This window comes from Dasypus novemcinctus, chromosome 8, assembly GCF_030445035.2.
Source record: "Dasypus novemcinctus isolate mDasNov1 chromosome 8, mDasNov1.1.hap2, whole genome shotgun sequence".
Taxonomy (NCBI): Eukaryota; Metazoa; Chordata; class Mammalia; order Cingulata; family Dasypodidae; genus Dasypus; species Dasypus novemcinctus.
The window spans coordinates 85576961-85604834 of record NC_080680.1 but is presented as its reverse complement, the minus strand read 5'-3'; the positions used below and the strand labels follow the sequence as shown (position 1 = coordinate 85604834).

The 27874-nt window shown below is 47.9% G+C and overlaps 1 protein-coding gene across 1 annotated transcript; it reads left to right on the top strand.

Moving 5' to 3' along the window:
• On the top strand, positions 1-27874 carry PRRT1B (proline rich transmembrane protein 1B). Its single transcript, XM_058302159.2, has 4 exons — positions 1-121; positions 24828-25408; positions 26234-26377; positions 27589-27874. Exons 1-4 carry the CDS (start codon positions 112-114, stop codon positions 27736-27738), a joined length of 885 nt encoding a protein of 294 aa, XP_058158142.1. The 5' UTR covers positions 1-111; the 3' UTR covers positions 27739-27874.

Genomic DNA, 27874 nt, shown 5'->3' with positions numbered 1-27874 from the left:
AGGCGCCGCGCGGAGGCACGCCGCAGCCCCGCGCACCAGCCCCGCGCACCAGCCCCGCGCACCAGCCCCGCGCACCAGCCCCGCGCACCGGCCCGCGCACCGGCCCCGCGCATGGAGCCAGGTAAGGGCGGCGCTCGGGGCCGCACAGCCCGGGCCCCGGGGTCCGCGCGCGGCGGGGGCGGGCGGCAGGCGGGGCGCCCGAGCCGCTTTCTGCCTGCCTCCGCGGGGGCCCCGACGTGGCCCTGCCCTGCGCCCCCCTGCCCCCCCAGAGCTGGGGAGCCAGGAGGCTGCTCTGCAAAGTCCACGCAACTTTGCCTCCGCCACCCCCGCGCTCTATGGGCGCCTCTGGCGCAGAGCTGGGGACGGCGGCGCCGTAGAGGTGGACGAGGGGACCCCAGCAGCCCGGCCCGAGCCAGCCCTGCAGCGGGGGCAGCAGGTGTCCCGGGCAGCGGCAACTCTTCGCGCAGTTTCCATCCTCACCCCGCCCGCGTCCTTCCTCGCAGGGCTTTGTTCGCCTCCCCGCCCAGGCTGCAGGCCTGAGAGCAGGGGGATGGGGCGATCCGGGCAGGTGGGGCGGGCGGAGATGGAGCCCGGGAAGGGAGGGAGAGGAGAGAAGAGACGCCCCCCCCTCCCAGACTGAATCCCAGACTGGGGCGGCGAGAAGCCGGTGCTTCCGACCTGCTGGCCCGGGGGAAGCTGTGGAGCCCTGAGCGCGCCTCCGAGAGGCGGGGGACCCAGCTGCAAAGGCGGCCGGCAGGGGTGCGACAGGCTCACTCAGCTGACTCGACGGCCCCCACGGGGAGGCAGGCCCTGGGAGGGCGGGGTGGGGGACGATCAACCGAGGCCCAGTCCTTGTCCTCAGGCGTTCCCAGCCTGGCGGGGGTCCGCGCCTTGCTGCTCTCCAGAACCTGGGGGCGGGGCACCCAGCTCTCACCTGCGGGCGATGCTGCCTGACTCTACCACCCCTACCCTGGGCCTCCGAGAGCCCCTCCTACCTCCCAGAGCACCCGGCTCCCCTCCCCTCCGCGCCGGCGGCAGCGCGGGCCCCCTACCTGGCTGGAACTTGCAGCGAAGGCTCTGGTGTCGAGAACCCGAGAGCCCAGGGCCGCGGGCCGCCAGCAAATTTATTTACTCTGCGGCCCTATCGCTGCGCCATCGGGCCAGGTATTTGCCCTGGCAGCACCCAGGGAAGCTGTGGTTTTTGTTTTGATAACTGGGACAGGGGCTCGGCCGAGCCCATGGGGCACTCGTGTGTCAGCTCGTGGAAGGACTGGCTCCGGAGTGGGTCTGACTCACCGAGACCAGATTACCTCTTCTGAGTCCCTTTCCTCATCTGTCAAGTGAGGAATAGAAGAATAAAGGCATACCAGAGATGACTTTTCTATGACATTCTGGTCTTGTTCACAGTTAGTATTTTTAAATGATTATTACTTTTATTATTCTCTTTTTTACTGATGAGGAAAGGGAGAGGTTATCGCGGTTGTCGTGTGCCTCTAAAGTCACACAGCCAGAGTCTGGGGCCTGTTCCCCAGATTTCCTGGCTCTGTTAGGATTATTCAGTTCTTATCCATAAGGCTCCATTGACTCACCAGAACTTGCTGAAAAAATGTGGTACTTTTGTAGAGTTGGGGTATAGAATTGTATTTCTGAGCCTAGAACAATGCCTGGTCCAAAGTCAATGCTCAGTAAATACCTGTGTGATTGCATGGCGGCTGGCTAGGGCCTGTGCGCTGGGAGTCACATATGCAGAGGGAGATTTTCAGCTTTGTCCCAGATGGAGGGTCCTGGCTGAGAGCAGGTGGATAAGCCAGCCAGTGTCACTGGGGCTGAGAGAAAGGGCCTCTGGTTTAGGCAGCAAGCGCACCTCATTTCTTTCAGAGTCCTGTTTGGTTGCGGCCTCAACTATTTCAAACTTCCAGCCCTTCTCCAAGCAGGAGTGTGGTTGAGGAGCTGCCCTGGAGATCCTGAGAGCACTTAACAAGCCCTCTGCAGAGTTTGGGGCCTGGCTGGCCCTTCTCCTAGGATATTTAGGCCAGCCCCACCCCCTAGGCAGGACAGCAGCCCCCAAAATCTCCTGGCAGAGCCCCAGCTCTCAGGGTCAAACTTAAGAGTCACAAACTTCTCTGGGTTTAAGTGTGGACCTCAGGTTCCAATAGCTTTCGCTTTCCCCACTTCTCCCAGGTTTCCCAAACTGCGCAGGACTCCCTTCTGTTTTCTCATCTTCCAGTTTCTTCCTAACCTCAGATCCTGGTAGCTCATGGGAATTTGCCCCAAGCACTTTACAGGCGTAAATGCAAATAACTCCCACAACAATCCTGAGCTGTAACCTCCACTTTAAGGAAGGGGAAACCTGGGGGACTGGGAGGAGAAGCAGTCTGTCCCTGAGCTCCTGACTGTCACGTAGACACCCACCCCGGAGTCCCCAGCCCGGCCCGCCCTGGACAGTGAAGAGGGAGGCGAAAGAGCACTGAGCTGCCCTGCCCTGCCCTGCTTGCCCTGAAATCAGCCGTCACTCTTGACAACTCCTGCCCCTGCCCTGGCCACCCCAGCCCGCCAGGCCCAGGTGTAACTCGTCTGCGTAACCCTCAGCTCCTCGGGCTCCCTCCCGCTCAGGCCGTGCCATCCTCCCTTCATTTGGGAGCTGCCTCTTCTCACACTCTGTCCTCAAGCTGGTCGTCTCTGGTGTGCTCTGCACCAGCAGCCAGAGGACACTTTCCCCACCAGTCATCAGTTGGCTTTTGCCGCATAACAAACCACCCCCAAAACTCAGTGGCTTAAAACAAAAAGCATTTATTATTTTTCATGATTCCGTACGTCAACTGGGTGGTTCTGCCCAGTTGGGATGGAAGGTGTGGGGGTTCGCCAGCTGTCAGCCAGGGTCCCTCATTTTCCTGAAGGCCTGTCTAGCCGGCCAGCTCTGGCTTTTTTGCAGTGGTGGCAGGATTCCCAGCAGCAAGTGAGAACAAGCCCCAATGGGCTTTTAATTTTCTTAAATTGACTTTATTTGAGGCACAATTGAAATACACAAGAGCGGGCATATTTTAATTGTGCGTTTTGATCAGTTTTATTACACATCTGTCAAGCTATCACCACAGTCAAGGTAAACATTTCCATCATCCCCGAAAGTTTTTCTTGTGCCCTTTGTGATCCTTTCCTCCCTGCTGGTCTCAGACAAAAATTGATCTGCTTTCTGTCACTATAGGTTGCATTTTCTAGAATTTTATATAAATGAAATAATACATCAGGGCCTCTTTTTTTTTGCCTGGCTGCTGCTGCTTTTTTTTTCCTGTGCTCTTTCCTTCTTCCAAACTCAGTGTATAATCAATACCATGCAGTTGTCCCTTTCATTTTTGCATTTATTTTCTGCTTGCCTGTCTCTTCGCTGGGTATAAATTCTTGAGGTACACACAAGGCCTTTTGTTTGCCTGGCTTCTTTGACTTAGCTTAATGATTTTTGAGATTCATCCACATCGTGTGTATCTTTATGTTCCTTTTTAGTGCTAAGTGGTTGTATTAGTTATCTATTGCTGCATAACAAACAATTCTCAAAATTTAGTGGCTTAAAACAGCAAACATTTATTACCTCACAGTTTCTGAGGGTCAGGAATCTGGGTGTGACTTATCGGGGGCCTCTCACGAGGTTGCAGACAAGCTGTCAGCCAGGACTGTGGTGCTCTGAGACTAACCAGGGCCCAAAGATCTGCTTCCGCGCTCACTCGCCTGGTCGTTGGCAGGTTCCGCTCCTCATGGGTTGTTGGTCTTGGGGTCTCTGTTCCCCCACGGACTGTTGGGCTGAGCGAGGGTCTCAGCTCCATGCCACACCTCCTGGGCCTCCGCATAAAATCCCTGCTGCTTCCTGGAGCCTTCAGAGACACTGAGAGAGAACACCAAGAGGGAGCAGGAGGCAAGGTCTAAAGGCTTTGAAAGCCTCATCTCAGAAGCGACATCCTGTAACTTCTGCCGTCTTCTCTTCAATAGCGACCCGTGAAGTCCCCCACACATCGAGGGGAGGGGGTTCCGCGAGGGTGTCAAGGCCCGCGGGGGGGGGGGGCAGGGTTCATGCTCCCAGAGCGCTGCCTTCAGAGCGGCTTTCCGCTGGGTGGACGTGCTGCAGCTGACTTCCGAGGTTTGGGTGGTTTCCAGCTTGGGGCAGTTACCACGAAAGCTGCTGTACACATTTGTATGCAAATCTTTGTGTGGCCATGCTTTTATTTCTCTTGGGTAAATGCCTCTGAGTGGGATGGCAAGGTCATATGGTGGATGTATGTTTACCTTTTTAAAATACTGTAAAACTTTCCTGAAGGGGACGCACCTTTTTACTTTCCCATCAGCATTACATGAGAGTTTCAGTTCTTCTACATACTTGCCCACACTTGCAACAGTCAGTTTTATTTTCTTTTGTTTTTAGCAATTCTAATGGCTGTGTGGTGCTATCTCACTGTGGTTTTAGTTGGCATTTCCCTGATGATGATGTCATCGAGGACTCTTTTCGGATGTTTATTGGCCTTTCATACATCTTCTTTCGTAAAGTGCGAAAAACCAGATGATCATTTCAATAGCTGCAGAAAAAACATTTGGAAAAAAACTCCAGCATCCATTAATGATTGAAAAAACAAGAACAGGGAAGTGGTTGTGGCTCAAGCAATTGGGCTCCTGTCTACCACATAGGAAGTCCAGGGTTCGAAGCCCAGGGCTCCTGGGGAAGGCGAGCTGGCCCATGCGGCGAGCTGGTCCGTGCGGCGTGCTGGCCCGTGCGGCGAGCTGGCCCATGCAGTGAGCTGGCCCACAGAGTGCTGCCCCGCGCAGGAGTGCTGGCCAACATGGAGAGCTGGCGCAGCAAGACGACGCAACAAAAAGAGACACAGAGGAAAGACAGTAAAAGATGTAGCAGAACAGGGATCTGAGGTGGCACAAGAGAATGATCACCTCTCTCCCACTCTGGAAGGTCCCAGGATCAGTTTCCGGAGTTTCCTAATGAGAATACAAGCAAACACAGAAGAACACACAGTGAATGGATACAGAGAGCAGACAATGGAGGGAGGGGGGAGAAATAAATAAACCTTAAAAAAATAAAAAAAACAAATTAGCAAACCAAGAATAGTAGGGAACATATTCAAATTGATATAGTGCATCTGTGAAAACGCACAGCTAATCTCATGCTTAATAACAGATGACTGAATTATGTACCCCACCAATATCAGGAATAAGGTAGGGATCCCCACTTCCATTGCTTCTGTTCCACATTGACCAAATACACGTAGGTCTATTTCCATACTCTAATATTATGTTCATCTGACTTATGTGTCTGGCATTTTATCAATAATGACCTGTCTTTTTTATTTTTTAGACTTATTTTTTATTTATTCTCTCCCCTTCCCACACCGTCCCCCACCCCCGATTGTCTGCTCCCTGTATCCATTCGCTGTGTGTTCTTCTATGTCTTCTTCGTATTCTTGTCAGTGGCACCCAGAATCTGTGTGTCGTTTTTGTTGTGTCATGTTGCTGCGTCAGCTCTCCATGTGTGTGGCGCCATTCCTGGGCAGGCTGCACTTTTTTCATGCTGGGTGGTTCTCCTTATGGGGCGCACTCCTTGTGCATGGGGCTCCCCTGAGCAGGGGACACCCCTATGCAGGGGATACCCCTGCGTGGCACAGCACTCCTTGCGTGCATTAGCACTTCGTGTGGGCCAGCTCATCACATGGGTCAGGAGGCCCCGGGTTTGAACCTTGGACCTCCCATGTGGTAGGCAGACGCCCTAACCACTGGGCCAAATCTGCTTCCCGACCTGTCTTAATTATTGTAGATTTATAGTAAGCCTTGAAATCAAGTCCTCCAGTTTTTGTTCTTTTAAAGAATTGTTTTGGTTATTCTATGGACTTTGCATTTTTGTAAGCATTTTATAATTTGTTACCAATTTCTATATTTTAAAAAGCCTCCTGGAATTTTGATTGTGATTGAAATAAGTCCATAGATGAATTTGGGAAGAATTGCTATCTTAACAATATTGAGTGTTCCAATCCATGAATAAAGTGTATCTTTACATTTATTTGACACTTCTTTAATTTCTCTCAGCAATACTTCATAGTTTTCAGAATAGATGTCTTGGATTTCTTTGGTTAGATTTATATCCTATTCCTAGATATTTTACAGTTATTTTGATGCCACTGCAAAAAGGATTGTAGTCATATTTCACATTCCAATAGTTTGCTGCTGGTACGTATAAGAATACAATTGGAGTTTGCATATTAACCTTATAACTTGTGTTCTTACTAAATCCATTTATTAGTTCTAGGAGTTATAGATATCCAGGAATTTTTTTTACATAAACAATCATATCTTTGCAAACAAGAACAGTTTTACTCCTTTTCCAAAATTTATGACTTTTTCCCTTTTTTTCCCCCAATTACAATTGTTAAGAACACTAGAACAATCTTAAATAAAAGTGATGGAAGTGGGGATCCTTACCTTATTCCCCATCTCAGAGAGTGAACAATTCAGTCGTTTTCTACTAAGTATGTAGGTTTTCCATAGTTGCCCTTTATCAATTTGAGTATGTTCCTTACAATTTTAGTTCACTGTGATTTTTAAAAAATCTTTTTTTTTCAAGATTTATTTATTTCTCTTCCCTTCCCGCCTCCCACCCTCCCTGCCCTGGTTGTCTGTTCTCTGTATCTATTTGCTGCGTCGTCTTCTTTGTCCGTTTTTGTTGTTGTCAGTGGCACGGGAATCTGTGTTTCTTTTTGTTGCGTCATCTTGCTGTGTCAGCTCTCCGTGTGTGTGGCACCATTCCTGGGCAGGCTGCACTTTCTTTCGCACTGGGGGGCTCTCCTTCCGGGGCGCACTCCTTGCGCATGGGGCTCCCCTGCTCAGAGGACACCCCTGTGTGGCACAGCACTCCTTGCATGCATCAGCACTGCGCATGGGCCAGCTCCACGCGGGTCAAGGAGGCCCGGGGTTTGAACCACGGACCTCCATGTGGTAGACGGACACCCTAACCACTGGGCCAAGTCCGCTTCCCTAAAAAATCATTAATGGGTGTTGGGGTTTCTTCAAAAAAATGATTTTCTGCATCTATTGAAATGATCCTATGGTTTTTCTTCTTTATTTTATACATATGGCAAATACCTTGATTGATTTTCAAATGCTAAACTAACCTTGCCAACATCCTATCTGAATGTGATATATTGTCATTTTTATATATTATTGAATTTGATTTGCTAATACTTTATTAAGGGCTTTTTGTGTCTGTATTCATAGGGGATGTTGTTCTGTGATTTTCTTTTATTGTAACTGTGTTAGGAAGCCAAAGGGGTGCTAATGCAAAGTACCAGAAATCTGTTGGCTTTTATAAAGGGTATTTATTTGGGGTGAAAGCTTACAGTTACCAGGTCCTAAAGACTCCAGCTCAGAGTTGCTTCCTCACCAAACTCTGTTGCCACATATTGAAGCAAGATGGCGGGTAATGTCTGCAAGGGTTCAGCCTTCCTCTTTCCTCTTAAGGCTCTGTGGGCCCAGCTTCTTCTGATCTCAGCTGGAGGCTGGCAGAAGCTCCCTGGGGCTTGTTTTCTTTCCAGGCTAAGCTATCCTGCTCTCTTCACAAGGTCGGCTGTAGACTTTCAGGCTCATCTCTCTTCCTGAGGCCTCTGTCGTGTCTATGGTGCTCTCTTTCTTCCTCTGTGTATCTTCTCCATGTGTCTACTTCTGTGTTCCTGACTGAGCATCCATTGAGATAGCCTACCCAGGGGGGGTGGGGACTCAACCCTGAATGTCCTAATGATGTGCTTGAATCAAAGCCCTAACCTTAACATAATTTAATCAAAGCTATCTCAGCTGAATCTAATACAGTCAAAGGGTATCATGTGTCATGCCCAGAGAAAAAGACTGGTTTACAAACATAATCAAATATTTTCTTTGGAATTCATAAATAATATCAAATGCTACATAACTTTTAGAATTTTAGTATTAGGGTTATGTGGCTTCATAAAATGAGTTGTGTAATCATCCTAACTTCTGCTATTTCTTTTTTAAGTACATGTAATATCAGTGTTATTTTTCCTTTGAGTGCTTGATAGAATTTACCAGTGAAACTATCTGGACCTAGAGTTTTCTTTTTCAAAAGTTTTGATAAATTTAATTTCTTTAATAGATATAGGACTATTTAGATTTTCTGCTTCTTGTGCCAGTTTTGGAAAGCTGTGTTTTTTAAGAAATGTTTGTTTCATCTACATTGTCAAAGTTTTTGGCATAAAATTATTCATAGTATTCTCTTGTTCATGTTTGTAGGATATGTGACGATAACCTCTTTTTCATACCTGACATTGGTGATTTGTGTTTTCTCTATTTTCTTTTTTTTTTTAAGATTTATTTTTATTTATTTCTCTCGCCTTTCCCCCATTGTCTGCTCTTTGTGTCCTTTCGCTGTGTGTTCTGTGTCTGCTTGCACCCTCGGTGGCACTGGGAAACTGTGTCTCTTTTTTGTTGTGTCATCTTGCTGTGTCAGCAATTCATGTGTGCGGCACCATTACTGGGTGGGCTGCACTTTTTTCGCGCAGGGCAGCTCTCTTGCAGGGCACACTCCTTGTGCGAGGGGCACCCCCATGCAGGGGTGCCCCTGCATGGCACGGCACTCCTTGCACGTGGCAGCTCTGTGCATGAACCAGCTCACCACATGGGGCAGGAGGCCCTGGTTTTGAACCCTGGATCTCCCATGTGGTAGGCAGATGTTCTACCAGTTGAGCCATGTCCACTTCCCTTCTCTATTTTCTTGATGCCTAGCTAGAGGTTTGTCATTGTTGATATTTTCGAAGAACCATCTTTTAGAGTTAATTTTCTCTATTGTCTCTTTTCTGTTTCATTGATTTTTGTTTTTTTTTCTTTAACAATGTTTTATTTATTTTTTAATTTTTTTAATTCATTTTTTAAAAATATTACATTAAAAAAATATGAGGTCCCATTCAACCCCACCGCCCCCACCCCACCACTCCCCCCACAGCAACACTCTCTCCCATCATCATGACACATCCATTGCATTTGGTAAGTATATCTCTGGACATCGCTGCACCTCATGGTCAATGGTCCACATCATACCCATACTCTCCCACATTCCATCCAGTGGGCCCTGGGAGGATCTACAATGTCTGGTAATTGTTCCTGAAGCACCACCCAGGACAACTCCAAGTCCTGAAAACGCCTTCGCATCTCATCTCTTCCTCCCATTCCCCGCACCCAGCAGCCACCATGGCCACTTTTCCCACACCAATGCCACATTTCTCTGTGGACCTTGGATTGGTTGTGTCCATTGCACATCTATGTCAAGAGGAGGCTTAGGTTCCAGATTTTTGTTTTTAATCTTTATTATTTTCTTTAAAAAAAAAAAAAGATTTATTTATTTATTTACTCCCCCCCACCCCCCGGTTGTCTGTTCTCTGTGTCTATTTGCTGCGTCTTGTTTCTTTGTCTGCTTCTGTTGTCGTCACGGGAAGTGTGGGCGGCGCCATTCCTGGGCAGGCTGCACTTTCTTTCGCGCTGGGCGGCTCTCCTTACGGGGCACACTCCTTGCGCATGGGGCTCCCCTACGCGGGGGACACCCCTGCATGGCAGGGCACTCCTTGCGCGCATCAGCACTGCACGTGGGCCAGCTCCACACGGGTCAAGGAGGCCCGGGGTTTGAACCGCGGACCTTCCATGTGGTAGACAGACGCCCTAACCACTGGGCCAAGTCCGTTTCCCTATTATTTTCATCCTTCTTTTTACTTTTGGTTTATTTTGCTTTTTATTTCCTTTTTTTTTTTTTTTTTAGGGTGGAAAGTTAGGTCATAGGTTTTATTTTATTATTTTTTAAATGAGATGCTGGGGGAACTCTGGATCTCACACATGTAGAGGAGGCATTTAACTGCTGAGCTACACCTGTTCCTTGATCATTAATTTTAGATCTTTCTTCTTTACTTATTAATATAGGCATTTAAAGCTCTATATCTTGCCTTTGTGGAAGACGGCAGACTAGAAAGGCAGGAGACTCTCTTCTCTTCTAGAAAAATAGCTAGAGGACAGGCAGAAATGGCCTGGAAAAAAATCTCCTAGGGTTTAGGATACCAGGGGAAGTTTGGATACTGCCCAAAAGAGAGAGGGACAAAGGAAAAGAATCATGATGGCAAAACTGTGAGTTAAAAGTGGCAGCTACAACTGCTGGCTCCCTCCCCCAACCTATGGACACCTCAGAATTCTCAGGCTTGGCGGCCAGCAGCTACAGACAAAGGGGGACCCAGAAATTCCACCTTCCAGGAAAGGGGAGAGAGAGGGACACAGCCTAAGGCTGACTCAGCTTTTGACCCACCAGTTTGACTGGCTGTGTCCCAGGAGCCCTCCAGGCTGGGTGGGGCAACACCAGTGTTTGCCTTGGGAGCCCTGCGGGGGACTAAAGAGACCAGAACATCTCAGCCCTTGACGCCCCCCCCCCACACACACACAAAGTAGAGGCTTTTCTCGGCCTTTACAGCCTCCCTCCCCAAGGCCCTTTGAAGTAGGTCTGCCACCCATTACTGGATCCAGGACCCAGATTTGAGCTATTAACAGGGACAATCCTAAAAACACAGATCAGGTTAAACCAAAAATCAAAGAACAGCAGTAACACACAACCTCCCACCACTAAATCGCTACAAAAAAGAGAGAAATTGAACATCTGAGTAAACTACCATCCTAATCAGATGCCTAGACATCAGCAAAAAATTATAAGCCATACCAAGAAAATGGAAGAAATGGCCCAAGAAAAGGAGTGTATCAAAACCCCAGAAGAGACACAGGATTTGAGACAACTAATCAATGGGATGTACACAGATTTCCAAAATCAAATTAATGAGCTGAAAGATTAATGGCTACAGAGATAAAGGACATCAAGGGGAAGCGGATGTGGCTCAAGTGATTTGGCTCCCATCTACCATATGGGAGGTCCAGGGTTCGATTCCTGCGGCCTCCTGGTGAAGGCAAGCTGGCCTGTGTGGTGAGCTGGCCCAAGTGGAGAGCTGGCCCATGCAGGAGTGCTGGCCCATGCGGCAAGCTGGCTCATGTGGAGAGCTTGTGCAGTAAGATGACACAACAAAAAGAAACACGGAGGAAAGATAATAAGAGATGCTGCAGACCAGAGAGCTGAGGTGGGGCAAGAGATTGAGCACCTCTCTCCCATTCTGGAAGGTCCCAGGATCAGTTCCCAGTGCCACCTAAAAAGAAGACAAATAGACACAGAAGAAGGCACAGCAAATGGACACACAGAGCAGGCAACAAGATTGGGGGCAGGGGGGAGAAATAAATAAATCAGTAAATTAAAAAAAAACAACCACCAGTGAGCACAAAGAAGAATTTGAAAACCTGAATAGAAAATTAACAGAACTCATGAGAATGAAAGACATGATAGGTGAAATAAAAATTACATTAGAGGGAAGCAGACATGGCGCAACTGATAGAGCATCCTTCTACCATATGGAGAGTCCAGGGTTCGATCCGCAGGGCCTCCTGACCTATGTGGTGAGCCAGCCCACACCCAGTGCTGTCACGTGCAAGGAGTGCCGTGCCATGCAAGGGCGCCCCCACATAAGGGTGCCCCATGCACAAGGTGTGTGCCCCGCAAGGAGAGCCACCCCATATGAAAAAAGTGCAGCCTGCCCAGGAGTGGCGCGACACACATGGAGAGCTGATGCAGCAAGATGACGCAACAAAAAAGAGACAGAGTTTCCCAGTGCCTCCTGATAATGTAAGCAGACACAGAAGAACACACAGCGAATGGACACAGAGAGCAGACAGTGGGGGGGGGGGGGGGAGGGGGAGAAGGAGAGAGAAGTAAATAAAATAAATCTTTTAAAAATATATACATTAGAGGCATACAACATGATAGAAGAAAAAATAAGTGATACCAAGGACAGAACAGCTGAAACTGAAGACAGAAAAGAACAGAGAAAGAAAAGAGTGGAAACAACTGAGCAGGGGCTCAGGGAGCTGAATGACAACATGAAGCACAACAATGTATGTGTCATGGGAGCTCCAGAAGGAGAAGAGAAAGGAAAAGGTGCAGAAAGAGTGTTTAAGGAAATAATGGCTGAAAATCTCCCAACTCTTATGAAAGAAATGAACTTACATATCCAAGAAGTGCAGCGTACCCCAATCAGAATGAATGCAAATAGACTACTCCAAGACACATACTACTTAGAATGTCAAATGTGAAAGATGAAAAAAATTTAAGAGCAGCAAGGGAGAAGCAAACCTTGTATGTATCACATACAAGGGATGCTTAGTAGGACTTTGTGTGGATTTCTCATCAGAAACCATGGAGGGAAGCAGATTTGGCTCAACAGATAGGGTCTGCCTACCACATGGGAGGTCCACGGTTCAAACCCAGGGCCTCCTGACTCATGTGGTGAGCTGGCCCATGCGCAGTGCTGATGCACGCAAGGAGTGCCGTGCCATGCAGGGGTGTCCCCCGCATAGGGGAGCCCCACGCGCAAGGAGTGCACCCCGTAAGGAGAGCCGCCCAGCGCGAAAGAAAGTGCAGCCTGCCCAAGAATGGTGCTGCCCACACGGAGAGCTGACACAACAAGATGATGCAACAAAAAGAGACACAGATTCATGGTGCTGCTGACAAGAGTATAAGTAGACACAAAAGAACACACAGTGAATGGACACAGAGAGCAGACAACTGTGGGGGGAGGGCGGGGAAGGGGAGAGAAATAAAAAAAAAAAAAAAGAAACCATGGAGGCGAGAAGACAGTGGTATGATATGATTAGAATACTGAAAGAGAAAAACTGCCAGCTGAGAATTCTTTATCCAGCAACATTGCCTTCAAATATGATGGTGAGTATAAAATACTCACCAACAAACAGAACCTACAAGAATTTGCAAAAAAGAATCCACCTTTACAGGAAATATTAAAGGAAGTCTTAGAACCGGAAATAAAAAGACAGGAGAGAGAGGCTTCGAGGGAGTATAGAATAAAGAATAGCAGAAAGGGTAACCAAAAGAGTAAAAAGACAGACAAAAATATATGACATCTGAAAACCAAGTAATAAAATGGTGGTAGTAAATAATGCACTTACAGTAATTTCATTGAATGTGAATGGATTAAACTCCCGAGTCAAAAGATACAGGTTAACAGAATGGACATAAAAATATGAGCCTTCCATATGCTGCCTACAAGAGACTCACTTTACACCCAGGGATGCAAACTGGCTGAAAGTAAAAGGTTGGAAAAAGATACTCCACGCAAATAGTAATGAAAAAAGAGCAGGGGTAGCTGTACTAATATCAGACAAAACAGACTTTAAATGAAAAAAAGTTATGAGATACAGAAGGCCATTATGTGTTAATAAAAGGGATAATCCACCAGGAAGAAATAACAATCATATAAATATCTATATACTTAACTAGCGTATCCCAAAATACATGCGGCAAACAAACTCTGGTAAAAGGGAAGGGAGAAATAGACATCTCTACAATAATCGTTGAAGACTTAAACACACCACTCATATCATTAGATAGAACAACTAGACAGAAGATCAACAAGGAAACAGAGAACTTAAACAATATGATAAATGAGCTAGCCCTAACAGACATAAACATAGCATTGAACCCAAAGTCAGTGGGTTATACGTTTTTCTCAAGTGATTATGGATCTTTCTCCAGGACAGACCACACGTTAGGTCACAAGGAAAGTCTCAATAAATATAAAAAGATTGAAATTATGCAAAGCACCTTCTCAGATCAAAATGGAATAAAACTGGATATCAATAATGGGAAAAAATAAAATCACAACTGTATGGAGGCTGACAGCACACCCCTAAATAATCAGTGAGTCAAAGAAGAAATTGTACGTGAAATTAGTAAATACATTGAAACAAATGAAAATGAGAAGACAATTTATCAAAGCTTACGGGATACAGTGAAGGCAGTGCTGAAGGGGAAATTTATAGCCCTAAATGCCTATATCAAAAAAGAAGGAGCTAAAATCAAAGATCTAACCGAACAACTGGAGAAACTAGAAAAAGAACAGCAAAGCATTCCCAAAGCAAGCAGAGGGAAAGACATAATAAAGATTAGGACAGAAATAAATTAAATTGAGAACAAAAAACAATAGTGAAAAACAACAAAACCAAAAGCTGGTTCTTTGAGAAGATCAATAAAATCCACAAACCCTTAGCAAGGCTAACAAAGAGAAAAAGAGTAGACACAAAATCAGAAACAAAAGGGGGGAAGGACTGATCCCACAAGAATAAAAAGGATCATAAGAGAATATTATGTGAAATTGTAGGCCAACAAATGACAACCTAGATGAAATGGACAAATTCCTAGAAATGCACAACTTATACCAATACTACTAGAAATATTAATACAAGAACTTAACAAACCAATCACATTTAAAGAGATTGAATTAGTCTTTAAAAATCTCCCAACAAAGAACAGTCTAGGGTCAGATGGCTTAACAAATGAATTCTACCAAGCATTTCAAGAAGAGTTAACACCAATCCTGTTTAAACTCTTCCAAAAAATGGAAAAGGAAGGAAAATTATCCAATATATTTTATGAAGCCAACATCATCCTAATACCAAAACCAGATAAAGACACTACAAGAAAAGAAAATTACAGACAGACCAGTTTCTCTAATGAACATAGAAGCAAAAATTCTTAACAAAATTTTTGCAAATAGAATCCAATGACATATCAAAAGACTCATACACCATGACCAAAAGGAATTTATTCCTGGTATGCAAAGGTGTTTCAACATAAGAAAATCAATTAAGGTAGTACACCACATTAACAATTTGAAGGAAAAAAACGTACACGATCATCTCAATCAATACATAAGAGGGGGAAGTGGATTTGGCTCAACTAATAGAGTACAAGGTCCTGGGTTCAATCTCCAGTACCTCCTAAAAAATAAAAGGGTAAAAAGGCAGCCAACTCAGTGGGAGAAAAATCTTTGAAAACCACATATCTGATAAGGGTTTAATAGCCATGATATATAAAGAGATGCTACAACTCAACAATAAAAACACAAATGACGCTATTAAAAAAGGGGCAAAAGACTTGAATAGACATTTGTCCAAAGAAGAAATTCAAATGGCAAAAAAGACAAATGAAAAAATATTCAACATCACTAGTGATTAGGGAAATGCAAATCAAAGCTACATTGAAATATAATTTCACACCTATTAGAGTGGCCACTATTAAAAAGACAAAGACCTCACATATATATTTTTAATGTAATATTATTACAAAGTCAATAAAAAATAAAAAAATTAAAAAAAAAAAAGACAAAGAACTACAAGTGCTGGAGAGAAAGTAGAGAGATAAGAACACTTATTCACTGTTGGTGGGAATGCAGAATAGTACAGCTACTGTGGAGGACTGGCAGTTCCTAAAGAAGTTGAATATAGATTTGCCACATGACCTGGCAGTGCCACTATTGAGTATACACCCAGAAGAACTGAGAGCAGTGACACAAACAGACATCTGCACACCAATGTTCATAGTGGCATTATTCACGATTGCCAAAAGACGGAAACAATGCAACTGTCCATCAACAGATGAATGGATAGACTGTGGTGTATACACATGATGGAATATTATGGAGCTGTAAGAAGAAATGGAGTCGTAAAGCATATGACAACATGGATGAACTTGGAAGCCGTTATGTTGAGTCAAGCAAACCAGACACAAAAGGACAAATAGTGTATGACTGTGCTACTATAAACTAAATATATTGTGTAATCTCATAGAGTTAATTACTTGAATATGGGTCACCAGAAAATAGAATGAGGTTAAAGAATGGAAAGCTGAAGGTTAACTTCTGCAGAATTGGTGAAAAGGGATGTGTGTTAATCTTTGGAAATTAATAAAAAAGGTGAAAGCCCAATATAATGTTTCTAGCTAGCAGTACTATGGTATGGGTATGAGAGTGGTGTAAAGGGAAAATCTAAGGTTGTGTATATTATTAAAAGGAAAGCTATAAAATGTAACATGGGACCGTATAGCATAGTAAAACCACATGTGAAATATGAATATGGGTAAAATTGCATATATAAGACTGGTTTTCTTTGAAATGGAACTAAAGTGTGTTAATACAAGATGTTAATAGACCAAAAAAACCCAAACAAAACACCCCATTATGCTAAGTCAAAGAAACCAGAAACAGACTACTACATATTATATGATTCCGTTTATATAAAATATAAATATAAATCAATTTATAAAGGTGAAATTAGATTAGTGGTTACATGGGGCTGGGGAAGGATAGAGGGATTGAGAGGTGACTGCTAAGGGGTGTAGAGTTTTTCTTTTTGGGATAATGAAATTGTTCTAAAATAAATGTGCAAGAATTACCAGAAATAGCAGCTATGTATGCCACAGGAAGCGTAGCGAGAGTGAAAGGTGAAGAATTTTCTTGTTTGTCTGTTTTTTATTATTATTGAAAAAATGAAAATGCTCTAATAATGATTGAAGTGATGAATGCACAACTATATGATTATACCAAATACCATTGATTATACACTTTGGATGAATTGTATGCTTCATTAATATGTATCAATAAAAGTGATTTGTTTTTTAAAAATTTACATTACCCCCAAGGCAAGAAAAAAAAAAGGAAAAAAGGAATCAATCCAAATGTCCATCAACAGATGAATGGGTAAACAAAATGTGGTATTTACAATGCTGGTATATATATACTACAAAATGTGGTATATACAATGTTTAATTGCTACAGAGTTTTTTGGGGTGATAGAAAAGTTTTAGTAATGGATGGTGGTGATGGTAGCACATTATGAATATAATTAACACCACTGAATTGTATGTTTGAAAGTAGCTAAAATGGGTAATTTTAGTTTGTATATATGTCACTAGAATAAAAATGTAAAAATTCCAAACAAACTAACAAAAACCCTATGTCTTCCTTTAAGCACTGCTTTAGCTGCATCTCACAAATTTGGCATATTGTTTTTCACCGCAAGTTAAAAATATGTTCTCATTTGCCTTACGATTTCATTTTTGAGTCATGAATTCTTTAAAGGTGTGTTTTTAAATTTCCAGATATTTGGTATTCATAAATGTCTTGTTATTTATTTCTAATTTAATTCTGTTATGATCAGAGAATTTACTTTGTATGATTTCAATCCTTTTAAATTTATAGAAGGGAGTGGAGGTGGCTCAAGCAATTGGGCACCTCCCTCCCATGTGAGAGGTCCCAGGTTCCGTTCCTGGAGCCTCATTAAAAAAAAAAAATTATTGAGACTTATTTTATGGCTCTGTATATGGTCTACCTTAGTGAATGTACCCTGTGTCCTTTAAAAAAAATGTGTATTATTCTGCAGTTGTTGTGTGTAGTAGTCTATAAATATCAGTCAGATCAAGATGGTTGGTAGTATTGTTCAGATCTTCTATGTCCTTACTGTTTTTTCTTTCATTGTTCTATCAATTGTTGTAAGAGGGGTATAAAACATTCTACTCTGATTATGAATTTGTCTGTTGTCCCCTTTAATTTTGTCAGTTTTTGGTTCATGTATTTAAAGACTCTGCTATTAGTTACATATGCATTTATAATTGTTATGCCTTCCTGATGAATCATTATGGAATGTACCTCTATTTCTGGTGATAATCCTTGTCTTGAAGTCTTTGTTATCTGATACCAAAGTAATCACTCCAGCTTCTCTTTTATTTATTATTTGCATGGCTTATCTTTTTCTATACATGTATTTTTTTTTTTTAAGATTTATTTTTATTTATTTATCTCTCCTTCCCACCCCACCCCCCGCCCCAGTTGTCTATTCTCTGTCCATTTGCTGCGTGTTCTTTTGTCCACTTCTGTTGTTGTCAGTGGCATGGGAATCTGTGTTTCTTTTTGTTGCATCATCTTGCTGCGTCAGCTCTCCGTGTGTGCAGCGCCTTTCTTGGGCAGGCTGCACTTTCTTTCACACTGGGCGGCTCTCCTTAGGGGGCGCACTCCTTGCGCGTGGGGCTCCCCTATGCGGGGGACACCCCTGTGTGGCACGGCACTCCTTGCGCGCATCAGCACTGCACGTGGGCCAGCTCCACACGGGTCAAGGAGGCCCGGGGTTTGAACTATGGACCTCCCATGTGGTAGGCGGATGCCCTATCCATTGGGCCAAGTCTGCTTCCCTGTACATGTATTTTCAATCTACTTTTGTTTTTGTATTTAAAATGTGCCTATTGTAGGTAGCTTGTAGGCCTTGTTTTTCAGTCACTCTGTCAATCTTTGCCTTTTAATTGGAATGTTTAGATCATTAATATTTAATGCAATTATTGATATGGTTGGATTTAGGTTCATAATTTTATTATTGTTTTCTGTTTGTCCCCTCTGTGTTTTGTTCTCTGGTCTTCCTTCTCTGCCTCTTAAAAACATACAAATGTATTTTTATTTTTTATTTTTATTTTTATTTTTTTAAAGATTTATTTATTTATTTAATTTCCCCCCCCTCCCCTGGTTGTCTGTTCTTGGTGTCTATTTGTTGCGTCTTGTTTCTTTGTTTGCTTTTGTTTCTTTGTCCGCTTCTGTTGTTGTCAGCGGCACGGGGAGTGTGGGCGGCGCCATTCCTGGGCAGGCTGCTCTTTCTTTTCACGCTGGGCGGCGCGTGGGGGCTCCCCCACGCGGGGGACACCCTTGCGTGGCACGGCACTCCTTGCGCGCATCAGCACTGCGCATGGCCAGCTCCACACGGGTCGAGGAGGCCTGGGGTTTGAACCGCGGACCTCCCATATGGTAGACGGACGCCCTAACCACTGGGCCAAAGTCCGTTTCCCCAAATGTATTTTTAGTATTCCATTTTAATATATCTCTTGGTGTTTGGGCTATATATCTCCATATAATTTTTATAATGGTTGCTCTAGGGATTACAGTGCACACCTGAATTTTCACAGTGTACTTGAATTACTATTGTATGACTTTCAGTAAAATGTAGAAGCCTTGCAACCTTATAGGTCATCCCTCCCTCTACTCTCACTTCTCTTCCACTGTCCTTTATGATTTAGTTTTCATGTGATTACGTTTACATGCATTGAGAACTTCACCAGAAAGTGTGATGCATTTTGCTTTAATAATCATATATATATTAAAAACTTATGAGGAAAAGAATCATATTTTATATTTACTCCAGTAATTACAATATGGACTGTTCTTCTTTCATTCTTGAAGTTCCATGTCTCTCTCTGACGTCATTGCCTTTAAGCTCAAAGAGCTTCTTTTAGCATTTCTTTTACAGCTTGTCTTTTTATGGCAAGGGATTTTCTTGGTTTTCTTTCAACTGAGAATGCCTTTATTTTACCTTGTGGAAAGCAGAATTCTGAAGATGGTCTCTGTTTTAGTTTCCTGGACTGCTCAAGAAAATATCATGAGATGGGTTGGGTTAAACAATGGGAATCTATCCACTCATGGGTTTGAGGTTAGGAATAAGTCCAAAGCAAGGCGTCGTCAAGGCGATGCACGCGCCCCAAAGACTGCAGCGTTCTGGGTCTGGCTGCCAGTGCTCCCTGGACCTCGGCTAGCCACATGGCAGAACACGTGACGGTGTCTCCTGGTCTCTGTCTTCTCTTCTGGGTTCCACTGAGGTTCGGTTTCTGACTGCTCCCTCTGTGGCTTTCTCACTCTGAGTCTGAATTTCAATCTCTTCTAAAGGACTCCAGCAATAGAACTAAGACTTATCCTGATGGAGGTAGACCATACCTTAATTGAAAAGTTCTACTTACAATGGGTTCATGCCCACAGCAACGGATTAAGTTTAAGAACGTGATTTTCTAGGGTACAGGCTGCTCCAAACCACCACAGCCCCCAACCTAATCTGATTATTTAATCGAACACTAATCTAGATTCTACTGTGAAGAGATATTACAGGTGTAGTAAAAGTCCCAAGTCAGTTGACTTTAATACAGAGATCATATGGATAAGCCAGTCAGATGAGCCCTTTAAAAGCAGAGCACTGTCTCCAGCTGGTAGCAAAAAGGAAGGTCAGAGATTTAAAGCATAAGTGTTCATTGTGCCATTCCTGGCTTTGGCTTTGAAGATGGAGCGGCCTCATGGGAAGGGGTGGATGCAAGCAGCCTCTAGGGGCAGAAAGCAACCCACTCAGACCTACAGAACTGGATTTTTAAAAATTGTGATAACATATATACAAGGCAACCTTTCCCATTTTAACTACCTTCACACAGGCAATTCAGTGACATTAATGTTTTGCTAAAATAAAGACAGAAAAAGAAACAAAAACAAAAGAAAAATATTCTGCTACTGTAAACACCATGTTTTACCAAAAGCTTTGGTGTTGCCCCAAACCCAAACTCTGTACTCATTAAGCATTTTTTTAAAGATTTATTTTTATTTATTTCTCTTCCCTCCCACCTCCCATCTGCTCTCTGTGTCCATTCGCTGTCTGTTCTTTGTCCACTTGCATTCTTGTCAGCGGCACCTGGAATCTGCTGTCTCTTTTTGTTGTGTCATCCTGCTGTGTCAGCTCTCCGTGTGTGTGGTGCCACTCCTGGGCAGGCTGTGCTTTTTTCGCATGGGGCAGCTCTCCTTCAGGGGCACACTCCTTGTGCATGGGGCTCCCCTATGTGGGTGATACCGCTGAGTGGCATGGCACTCCTTGTGTGCATCAGCACTGTGTATGCGCCATCTCAGCACATGGGTCAGGAGGTCCTGGGTTTGAACTGTGGACCTCCTATGTGGTAGGTGGACCCTCTATCAGTTGAGCCAAATCCACTTCCTATACCCATTAAGCATTGACTTCTCATTTCCCCTCCACTCCCCTCACCTCTGGTCACCTGAAATCTACTTTCTGTCCTATGAATTAGCATGTACTAGTTATTCCATGTAAGGGGAATCATATAGTATGTATACTTTTGGGTTTGGCTTATTTCACTCACAAAGTTCATCTATGTTTTAGCATGTATCAGAACTTCATTCCTTTATATGAATGAATAATATTCCACTATACATGTATACCATATTTTGTTTATCCATTCCTCTGTTGATGGACACTTTGGTTGCTTCTACCTTTTCGCAATTATGAATAATGCTGCTATGAACAGTGGTATGCAAATATTACATCTGTCCATGTCTCTGCTTTTAATTATTTTGGGTGGCCATCAAGAAGTGGGAATGTTGTATCATGTGGTAATTCAGAACTGATTTTGGCAACAACCTGAATGGATTTGGAATTAGATTCTTCCCTGGGTTCCAGGTATGAATCCAGTCCAATTGACACTTCATTTCAGCCTTGTGAGACCCTGAGCAGAGAACCTAGTGGAGCCAATCTGGTTTTCTGACATACAGAACTGTGAGCTAATAAATGGTGCTGTCTTAAGCCACTAAGTTTGTGGTAATTTGTTATGAAACAGTAGAAAACTAATATATACCTTCATTCCTGAAAGATATTTTCTTTATATGTAAGTTTCTGGGATGACAGTTCTTTTAGTTCAGCTCTTTAATATATCATTCTTTTTTTTTTTTAAAGATTTATTTATTCATTTATCTCTCCCCTCCCCCCCACCCCCCAGGTTGTCTGCTCTCTGTGTCCATTCGCTGTGTTCTTCTGCGACCACGTCTATCCTTATCAGCGGCACCGGGAATCTGTGTTTCTTTTTGTTACATCTTCTTGTTGTGTCAGCTCTCCGTGTGGGCGGCACCATTCCTGGGCAGGCTGCACTTTCTTTTGCACTGGGTGGCTCTCCTTACGGGGTGCACTCCTTGCACGTGGGGCTCCCCTATGCGTGGCACGGCACTCCTTGTGCGCATCAGTACTGCGCATGGGCCAGCTCCACATGGGTCAAGGAGACCCAGGGTTTGAACCGCGGAACTCCTATGTGGTAGGTGGACGCCCTATCCACTGGGCCAAGTCCACTTCCCTAATATATCATCCTATCTTCTGGCCTCCATAGTTTCTGAGGAGAAATCTATGGATAATTCTAATTGTTTTTTTTTTTTAAAGATTTATTTATTTCTCTCCCCTTCCCCCTGCACCCTGGTTGTCTGTTCTCTGTGTCTATTTGCTATGTCTTCTTTGTACGCTTCTATAGTCAGCGGCACAGGAATCTGTGTTTCTTTTTGTTACGTCATCTTGTTGTGTCAGCTCCTCGTGTGTGTGGCGCCATTCTTGGGCAGGCTGCACTTTCTTTCACACTGGGTGGCTCTCCTTGTGCATGGGGCTCCCCTACGCAGGGGACTCCCTTGCGTGGCAGGGCACTCCTTGTGCGCATCAGCACTGCGCATGGGCCAGCTCCACACGGGTCAAGGAGGCCTGGGGTTTGAACCGCGGACCTCCCATGTGGTAGACGGACGCCCTAACCATTGGGTTAAGTCTGCTGCTGAATATTCTAATTGTTGTTCCCCTGTATATAACGTGTCATTTCTCTCTAGCTGTTTTCAAGATTTTGTTACTGTTTCAGTCTGCTAGGTTCTCAAAATGCAATATACCTGAAATGGGTTTGCTTTTACAGTGAGGATTTATGTACTTGCAAGCTTATAGTTCTGAGGCTGAGAAAAATGTCCAGTGCAAGGCAACTGCAGGCAATGCTTTCTTCCCAAAGCCCGGCTGCTGGCGATCCTGACTTGTCTGTCACAGGGCAAGTCACACGGAGGTACCCGCTGGTCTCTCCCTTCTCACCTGGGTCTCATTGCTTTCAGCTTCCTGCTTCCCTGGCTTTCTCTCTCTTCCTCTGAATTTTATTGTCCTATAAAGGATTCCAGTAAGAGGATTAAGACCCAGTCTGGGCCATGCCTGAAATAACGTAATCAAAAGGCCCTTAACTGAAGTAACCTAATCAAAAGGTCTTGCCCACAGCAGGTTTACACCCACAGGAATGGGTGTAACATAATCTTCTGTGGCCCATCCAGCTGCTCCGTCATGGGGCTCATGCTGAAGACAGAGCTGTGAGGGAATGAGAGGAAAAAGTGGGAAACCCACCCTTGTAGGGTTGCAGAGCTTCTGCTTGCAAGACATTTGTCAGTGCCCCGTTTGTCGAAGCAAGTCATGTGGCCAAAGTTGGAGAAACAGAGCCACCTCTTGATGGGAGGAGCTACAAAGTGACATTGCAAAGGGGCAAGCATAGAAGGATGGGAGGAACTTGTGCCCATTTTGCAATCTACGTACTTTCCAGCCCAAAAGGCTGACCATGCCATTCTTGCTTCAAACCCTTCCATGACTTGTCACTGTTCTCAGGGTAGGGTTTAACACTTTTCGTGATACTCGAGGTCCTCTTCTCATCCTGGTCCTTGCCCACTTGCTCCTCCCCACTCTCCGCATCCCACTCAGCTCCAGCCACATGGAACCACTCACAGTTCCCAGACTACGCTCTGCTCTTTCTGTTCTCCAAGCCTGACGCCCGCTGTTCCCGCTGCCCGGGCCCTTTCTATTCGCTCTGCCTACCTAACTCCTCAAACCTCGGGTCTCACCAGGACGGCCTTCCTGGCTCGCTGCATCTGCTTCCTCTGTGCTCCCTCATCTCCCGGGCACCTCCGTCACAGCCCTGACCTCTCTGGGCCAAGGCTGTTGCTTTTGGTACGTGTCTCTCTTGCTACTTTGTAAACAACCCGAGAAGGCCCACTCTCGATTGCTTTGTAGTCACTTCACTCCACAGCCTTTCACAGCAGAGTGAAAGAAGAAGGGAAGGGGAAGACAAGGCTGCCACAAAGCAGTCCCAGAAGAGCCCCACACACGCTGCTCTGCGAGGCTGGCGGAGGTCGGCGTGCCGTGGCGGCGGAGGGAACGGCGTCGGTGGAGGCGAGGGCCGCAGGTGCCCTGGCAGGCCCGCGCTGCGAGCAGCCCCCAGCGAGCCCCTGGCTGCTGGGAAGGGGGGGCGGCGCTCCGGGGCTCAGCACTCCTGCCACTGGGGATCCTCTTTCCTGGGGGTTCCTGGCCACGGACTCCACCCTCCAGCTCTTTTGGGGACCTATGCCTAGGGATTTCATAAGGCTCCTCCCACCCTCCCCGAGATGTCCTGGTTTTATCTGTTTGCTCATCCCTCTGCCTCACACGAGCCTTACGGCCACTTAGCAAACGCGCTGGCGCTCAGCTCTGGGCTGCCTAGCCCTGCTGGGGCCCACCCCAGCGCTCTCTTCCAGGGCTTTCCCTGGTACCTGCCTGAGGCCCAGAGGAGCGCAGCGGCCCAGGATGCTCGCAGGAGGTGCGGGGACGTGGAGCAGCTGCTGAGTCCTGCTCAGTGCCTGCAGAGTTTATGGCGTGGCTGCTGGGGGCCAGGCCCAGGGTGAGGGGCAGGTGGGCAACCGAGGTGACGTCTCTGCGCGCTGCCCTTCTCTGCTCCCGGGGTTCCTCTGCATACTCGGGTTTCTGTCCCTTCCATGTAGCCCTTGGTGGCCTTCTGGCGCCTCCAGGTAGCTCACCGGCCAGCCTGGGAGCTCCTGGGCACCCACCCCTCTCCCACAACCCCTAGTTCACACCCCCAAGCCAGAATCTGACTGGCCCAGCTCACCTCAGACCAGTCCCTCAGGGCCCGCAGCTGGGGCCAGCCTATCGAGGGTCGCTCTGGGGCGGGGCTGCTTCCCTGGGCCAGGCCTCTGTGGCCGCAGGACCACGGGCGGGCACTGCCTCAGTGGAGGGAGCCTGGACCGAGTGGGGTGAGCGGGTTCTCTGGTCATTGCACCACTGCGAGGCTTCTGCCAGGGCCTGGCCCAGAGCTGGCTGAGCACGTGGAACAGGGATGGACAAGATCAGCTTGTCACTGTGACTTTCTCCTCCGTGGGGCTGTGTTTTGGGGGTATGGGAGGAGGACTCCCACCTGGCCCGGATGTGTTTTGGGGTTCACGGCGCCTGCCATTTCTTCCTAGGACCGGACACAAGAGGGGGCAGTTGCCCCGCAGCCCCCGAGGACCGCCAGAGCCCGGAGCAGCACCCCGAGCTCCCGCAGCTCCCGCGCCGCCCGCAGCTCCTGGACGACGGCGGAGGGGCCGGCGAGGAAGGGGCCGCGGGGTCTGCGGAGGGGAGCCGCGCCCCCGGCCGTGCTGCGGGGGGCGAGCAGACCGCGGAGGAGCCGCCGACTGACCCCGAGGCCTCGGCCGCGCCCCCCGCCCAGGCCGAGGCCCCCGCCGCGCCCCAGGCTGCCGGCGAGGCCAGGCCGGGACCCAAGCTGGCGACCGGGGGGGTCCCCAACATCGGCTTCGTGGGCGAGCCCCCGCCCTACGCCCCGCCCGACCCCAAGGCCGTGCACCTGCTGTACCCGCCCTTCCCTCAGGTGCCCGTCCTGTACCAGCCGGGGCCCTCGCCGCAGGCGCTGTACCCGCCGCCGCCCGCAGGGCCGCCCCTGTACCCCGCGGGCCCCTCCCCGCCGCCGCTCTACGCGCAGGGCGCGTCGCCGCAGCCGCTCTTCCCGCAGGCCGCGGCCGCAGGAGGCGCCTTCCCCTTCCCCGTGGTGAGTGGGCCCAGCCCGGGGCGGGAGGCGGCCGCAGGGGCCACCCCGTTCCTGCCGGCGCGCCCCCCTGGGCGCTCTGCACCTGGCAGCAGGCGGAGGCCCAGCCGCCCAGGGAGGGGTGCAGTCTGGAGGAGGAGGTCGGGACACTGACGATTAGAGGCCGTGGCAGTCCTGCCTAAGGGATTTCTGTGCACAGGGGAGGGAAGGGCTACCTAGGCCTGGGAGGTGGGCACATGGGGAGCCTTCCCAGAGGTGGGGGCATTTGGGCGGGGTCCTGAAGGATGAGCAGGAGTGTTCAGGCAGGGAAGAGTGCGAATGGCACTCTGGGTCAAGCCTGGTGTGTTCTAGGAATGCTGGCGGTTTGCTCTGGCTGGCGGGGAGGAGCAAGGGAAGAAGGTGGGATCCGCTGTGAAGGGCCAGCGGCTTTGGGTGGGAGGTGAGGATGAGATTTCTATAAAAAGCAAGCCAACAGGCCACCCTGGGTCCCCTGTGGGGGAGAGATTGGGAGCTCCCCCCCAGCAGCAGGGAGCCCAGTGAGGACAGTGAAGACACAATGGTGGCCGTACCCTGGGCGCGGGAAACTTGTAGAAGGCAGACCTGAGCGACCGGCCAGGGTGCAGGAGGGGGAGGGAGGCAGGGAGCCGAGACCCAGCCCTGCAGTGACTGTGGCCACTCCTGATGGGGGTGGGAGGTGGGCCTTCCCCGGGCCCTGGCTGGCCAGGCCCTCCGTGGCCCTCACCTACCTCTGAGCCTCCGCTGCCTCGTGCCCGGTGCCTGGCGGTCGGGGCCGGCCCCCTCACTGTGCTGTGGCCTCTGCCCCTGCAGTATAACAGCCCTGTGGCCGGCGTGCCAGGTCCTGCCCCAGGCGAACACAGGCCCCTGCCCAAGGACTTCATGATGGAGTCGGTGCTCGTGACCCTCTTCTGCTGCCTGCTCACCGGGCTCATTGCCATCGTCTACTCCCACGAGGTAGGTGGGGTGGAGGGGAGCAGGCCCCGGGCAGAGCCCCCCCAGCACGCAGCCACCAGTGCCCCAGACGGGGCCCCCGAGTCTGCCTCCCAACAACCGATCCTGGCATCTCTGATTCAAGAGGCCGGTGGGAGTCAGGAAGTCCATGTCTGGTTGTTCGTGGGTCCTTGCCCTTCTGTGATAGGTACCTCCTCTGTTCTTCTCTCATGTCTGCCACACACAATTTGTTCTGGAAAGTTCTGTTAAAACTATTCACAGTAGAAGTGTGAGTCCTAAGGCCCAAGATGCTGACCAGTCGGGTGGAGGCTTGTATTTTATCAGGGGGTAGAGCGTCTGCCCATCCATCCATCCATCACTTCGTCCATCCATCCACCTCCATCTACTTATCTAGCTACCCATCCACTGACCCACTCACGACCCACTTATCCATCTAATTACCATGCATCTATCTATCCATCCACACACCATTGTATCCATCCATCTACCTATTCCCTCACCTGTCTCCTTGCCCACCCACCCATCATTATGCATCTATCCATCCCCCCACTATCTCCCTAAACTCCGCCATTCGTCCATCCGTTCTGACGTTATTGAGCACTGGCCATGTACCAGGCCCTGGGCCTTCAGTGACGCCAGTGTGATGGTGTTCTAATAGGAACTGAAGTAGGCCAGTCACTGGAGGCCTCTGCTCAAGGCCAACCTGGCAGGGTTCCCTCTGACAGCCACGCTCCCTGGTCATAAGCAATCCAGGACTGTAGGGAGAAGACAGCTGTCAGGGCAGCTCAGCGGTCAGGGGTGGGACCCTGGGACAGCCCGCCTGCCTGGGAATCGCGGCTCCACCCTGAGGTGGAGCACCATGCAGGCCACTCGACCCCCTCATCCTTTGTTTCCTCAACTGCAGAGTGGGGCCCACAAAGGATCCCAACCTCACAGTTGTGGCGAGGGCTGTAGGAGATGAGGCTGAGGCTCTAAATCACTGCCTCGTCTATGGCAAGTGCCCACCGGAGGGCGGGTAGCTGTCACCTCCATCCTACCACTTGATGGCTGTGTGGCCCGGGCAGATCCCCGAACTTCTCAGAGGGTCGGTTTTCCAGTCAGTGAAATGGGGCTCGCCCTCCTCCAGGTGGGGGCCTGGCCTGGCGGGGTCACAGCCTGAGGGCGTGGGGGCTCCGGGTCCCCCCAGCCCCTCGTCCCGCCCTGTCTCGTTGCAGACCCGCGCAGCCCTGAGCAGGGGCGACCTGGCCCAGGCCGAGGAGGCCTCGCGGAAGGCCCGCTCCCTCGTGCTCTTCAGCCTGCTCTTCGGGGTCTTCGTGTCCACCAGCTGGGTCATCTACGTGGTGGTGGCACTCTACCTCCCCTGAGGGCTGGCACCCCTGCCAGGACGCGGGATGCCCAGGGTTTCTGTAAACTCCGACCTCTGCTGGCGACCAGCTCTTGCCTACAGAGGGGGCCCCGGGGCCAGGCGAGGGGGGCCCCGCAGCCTTCAGCAGACAGCCG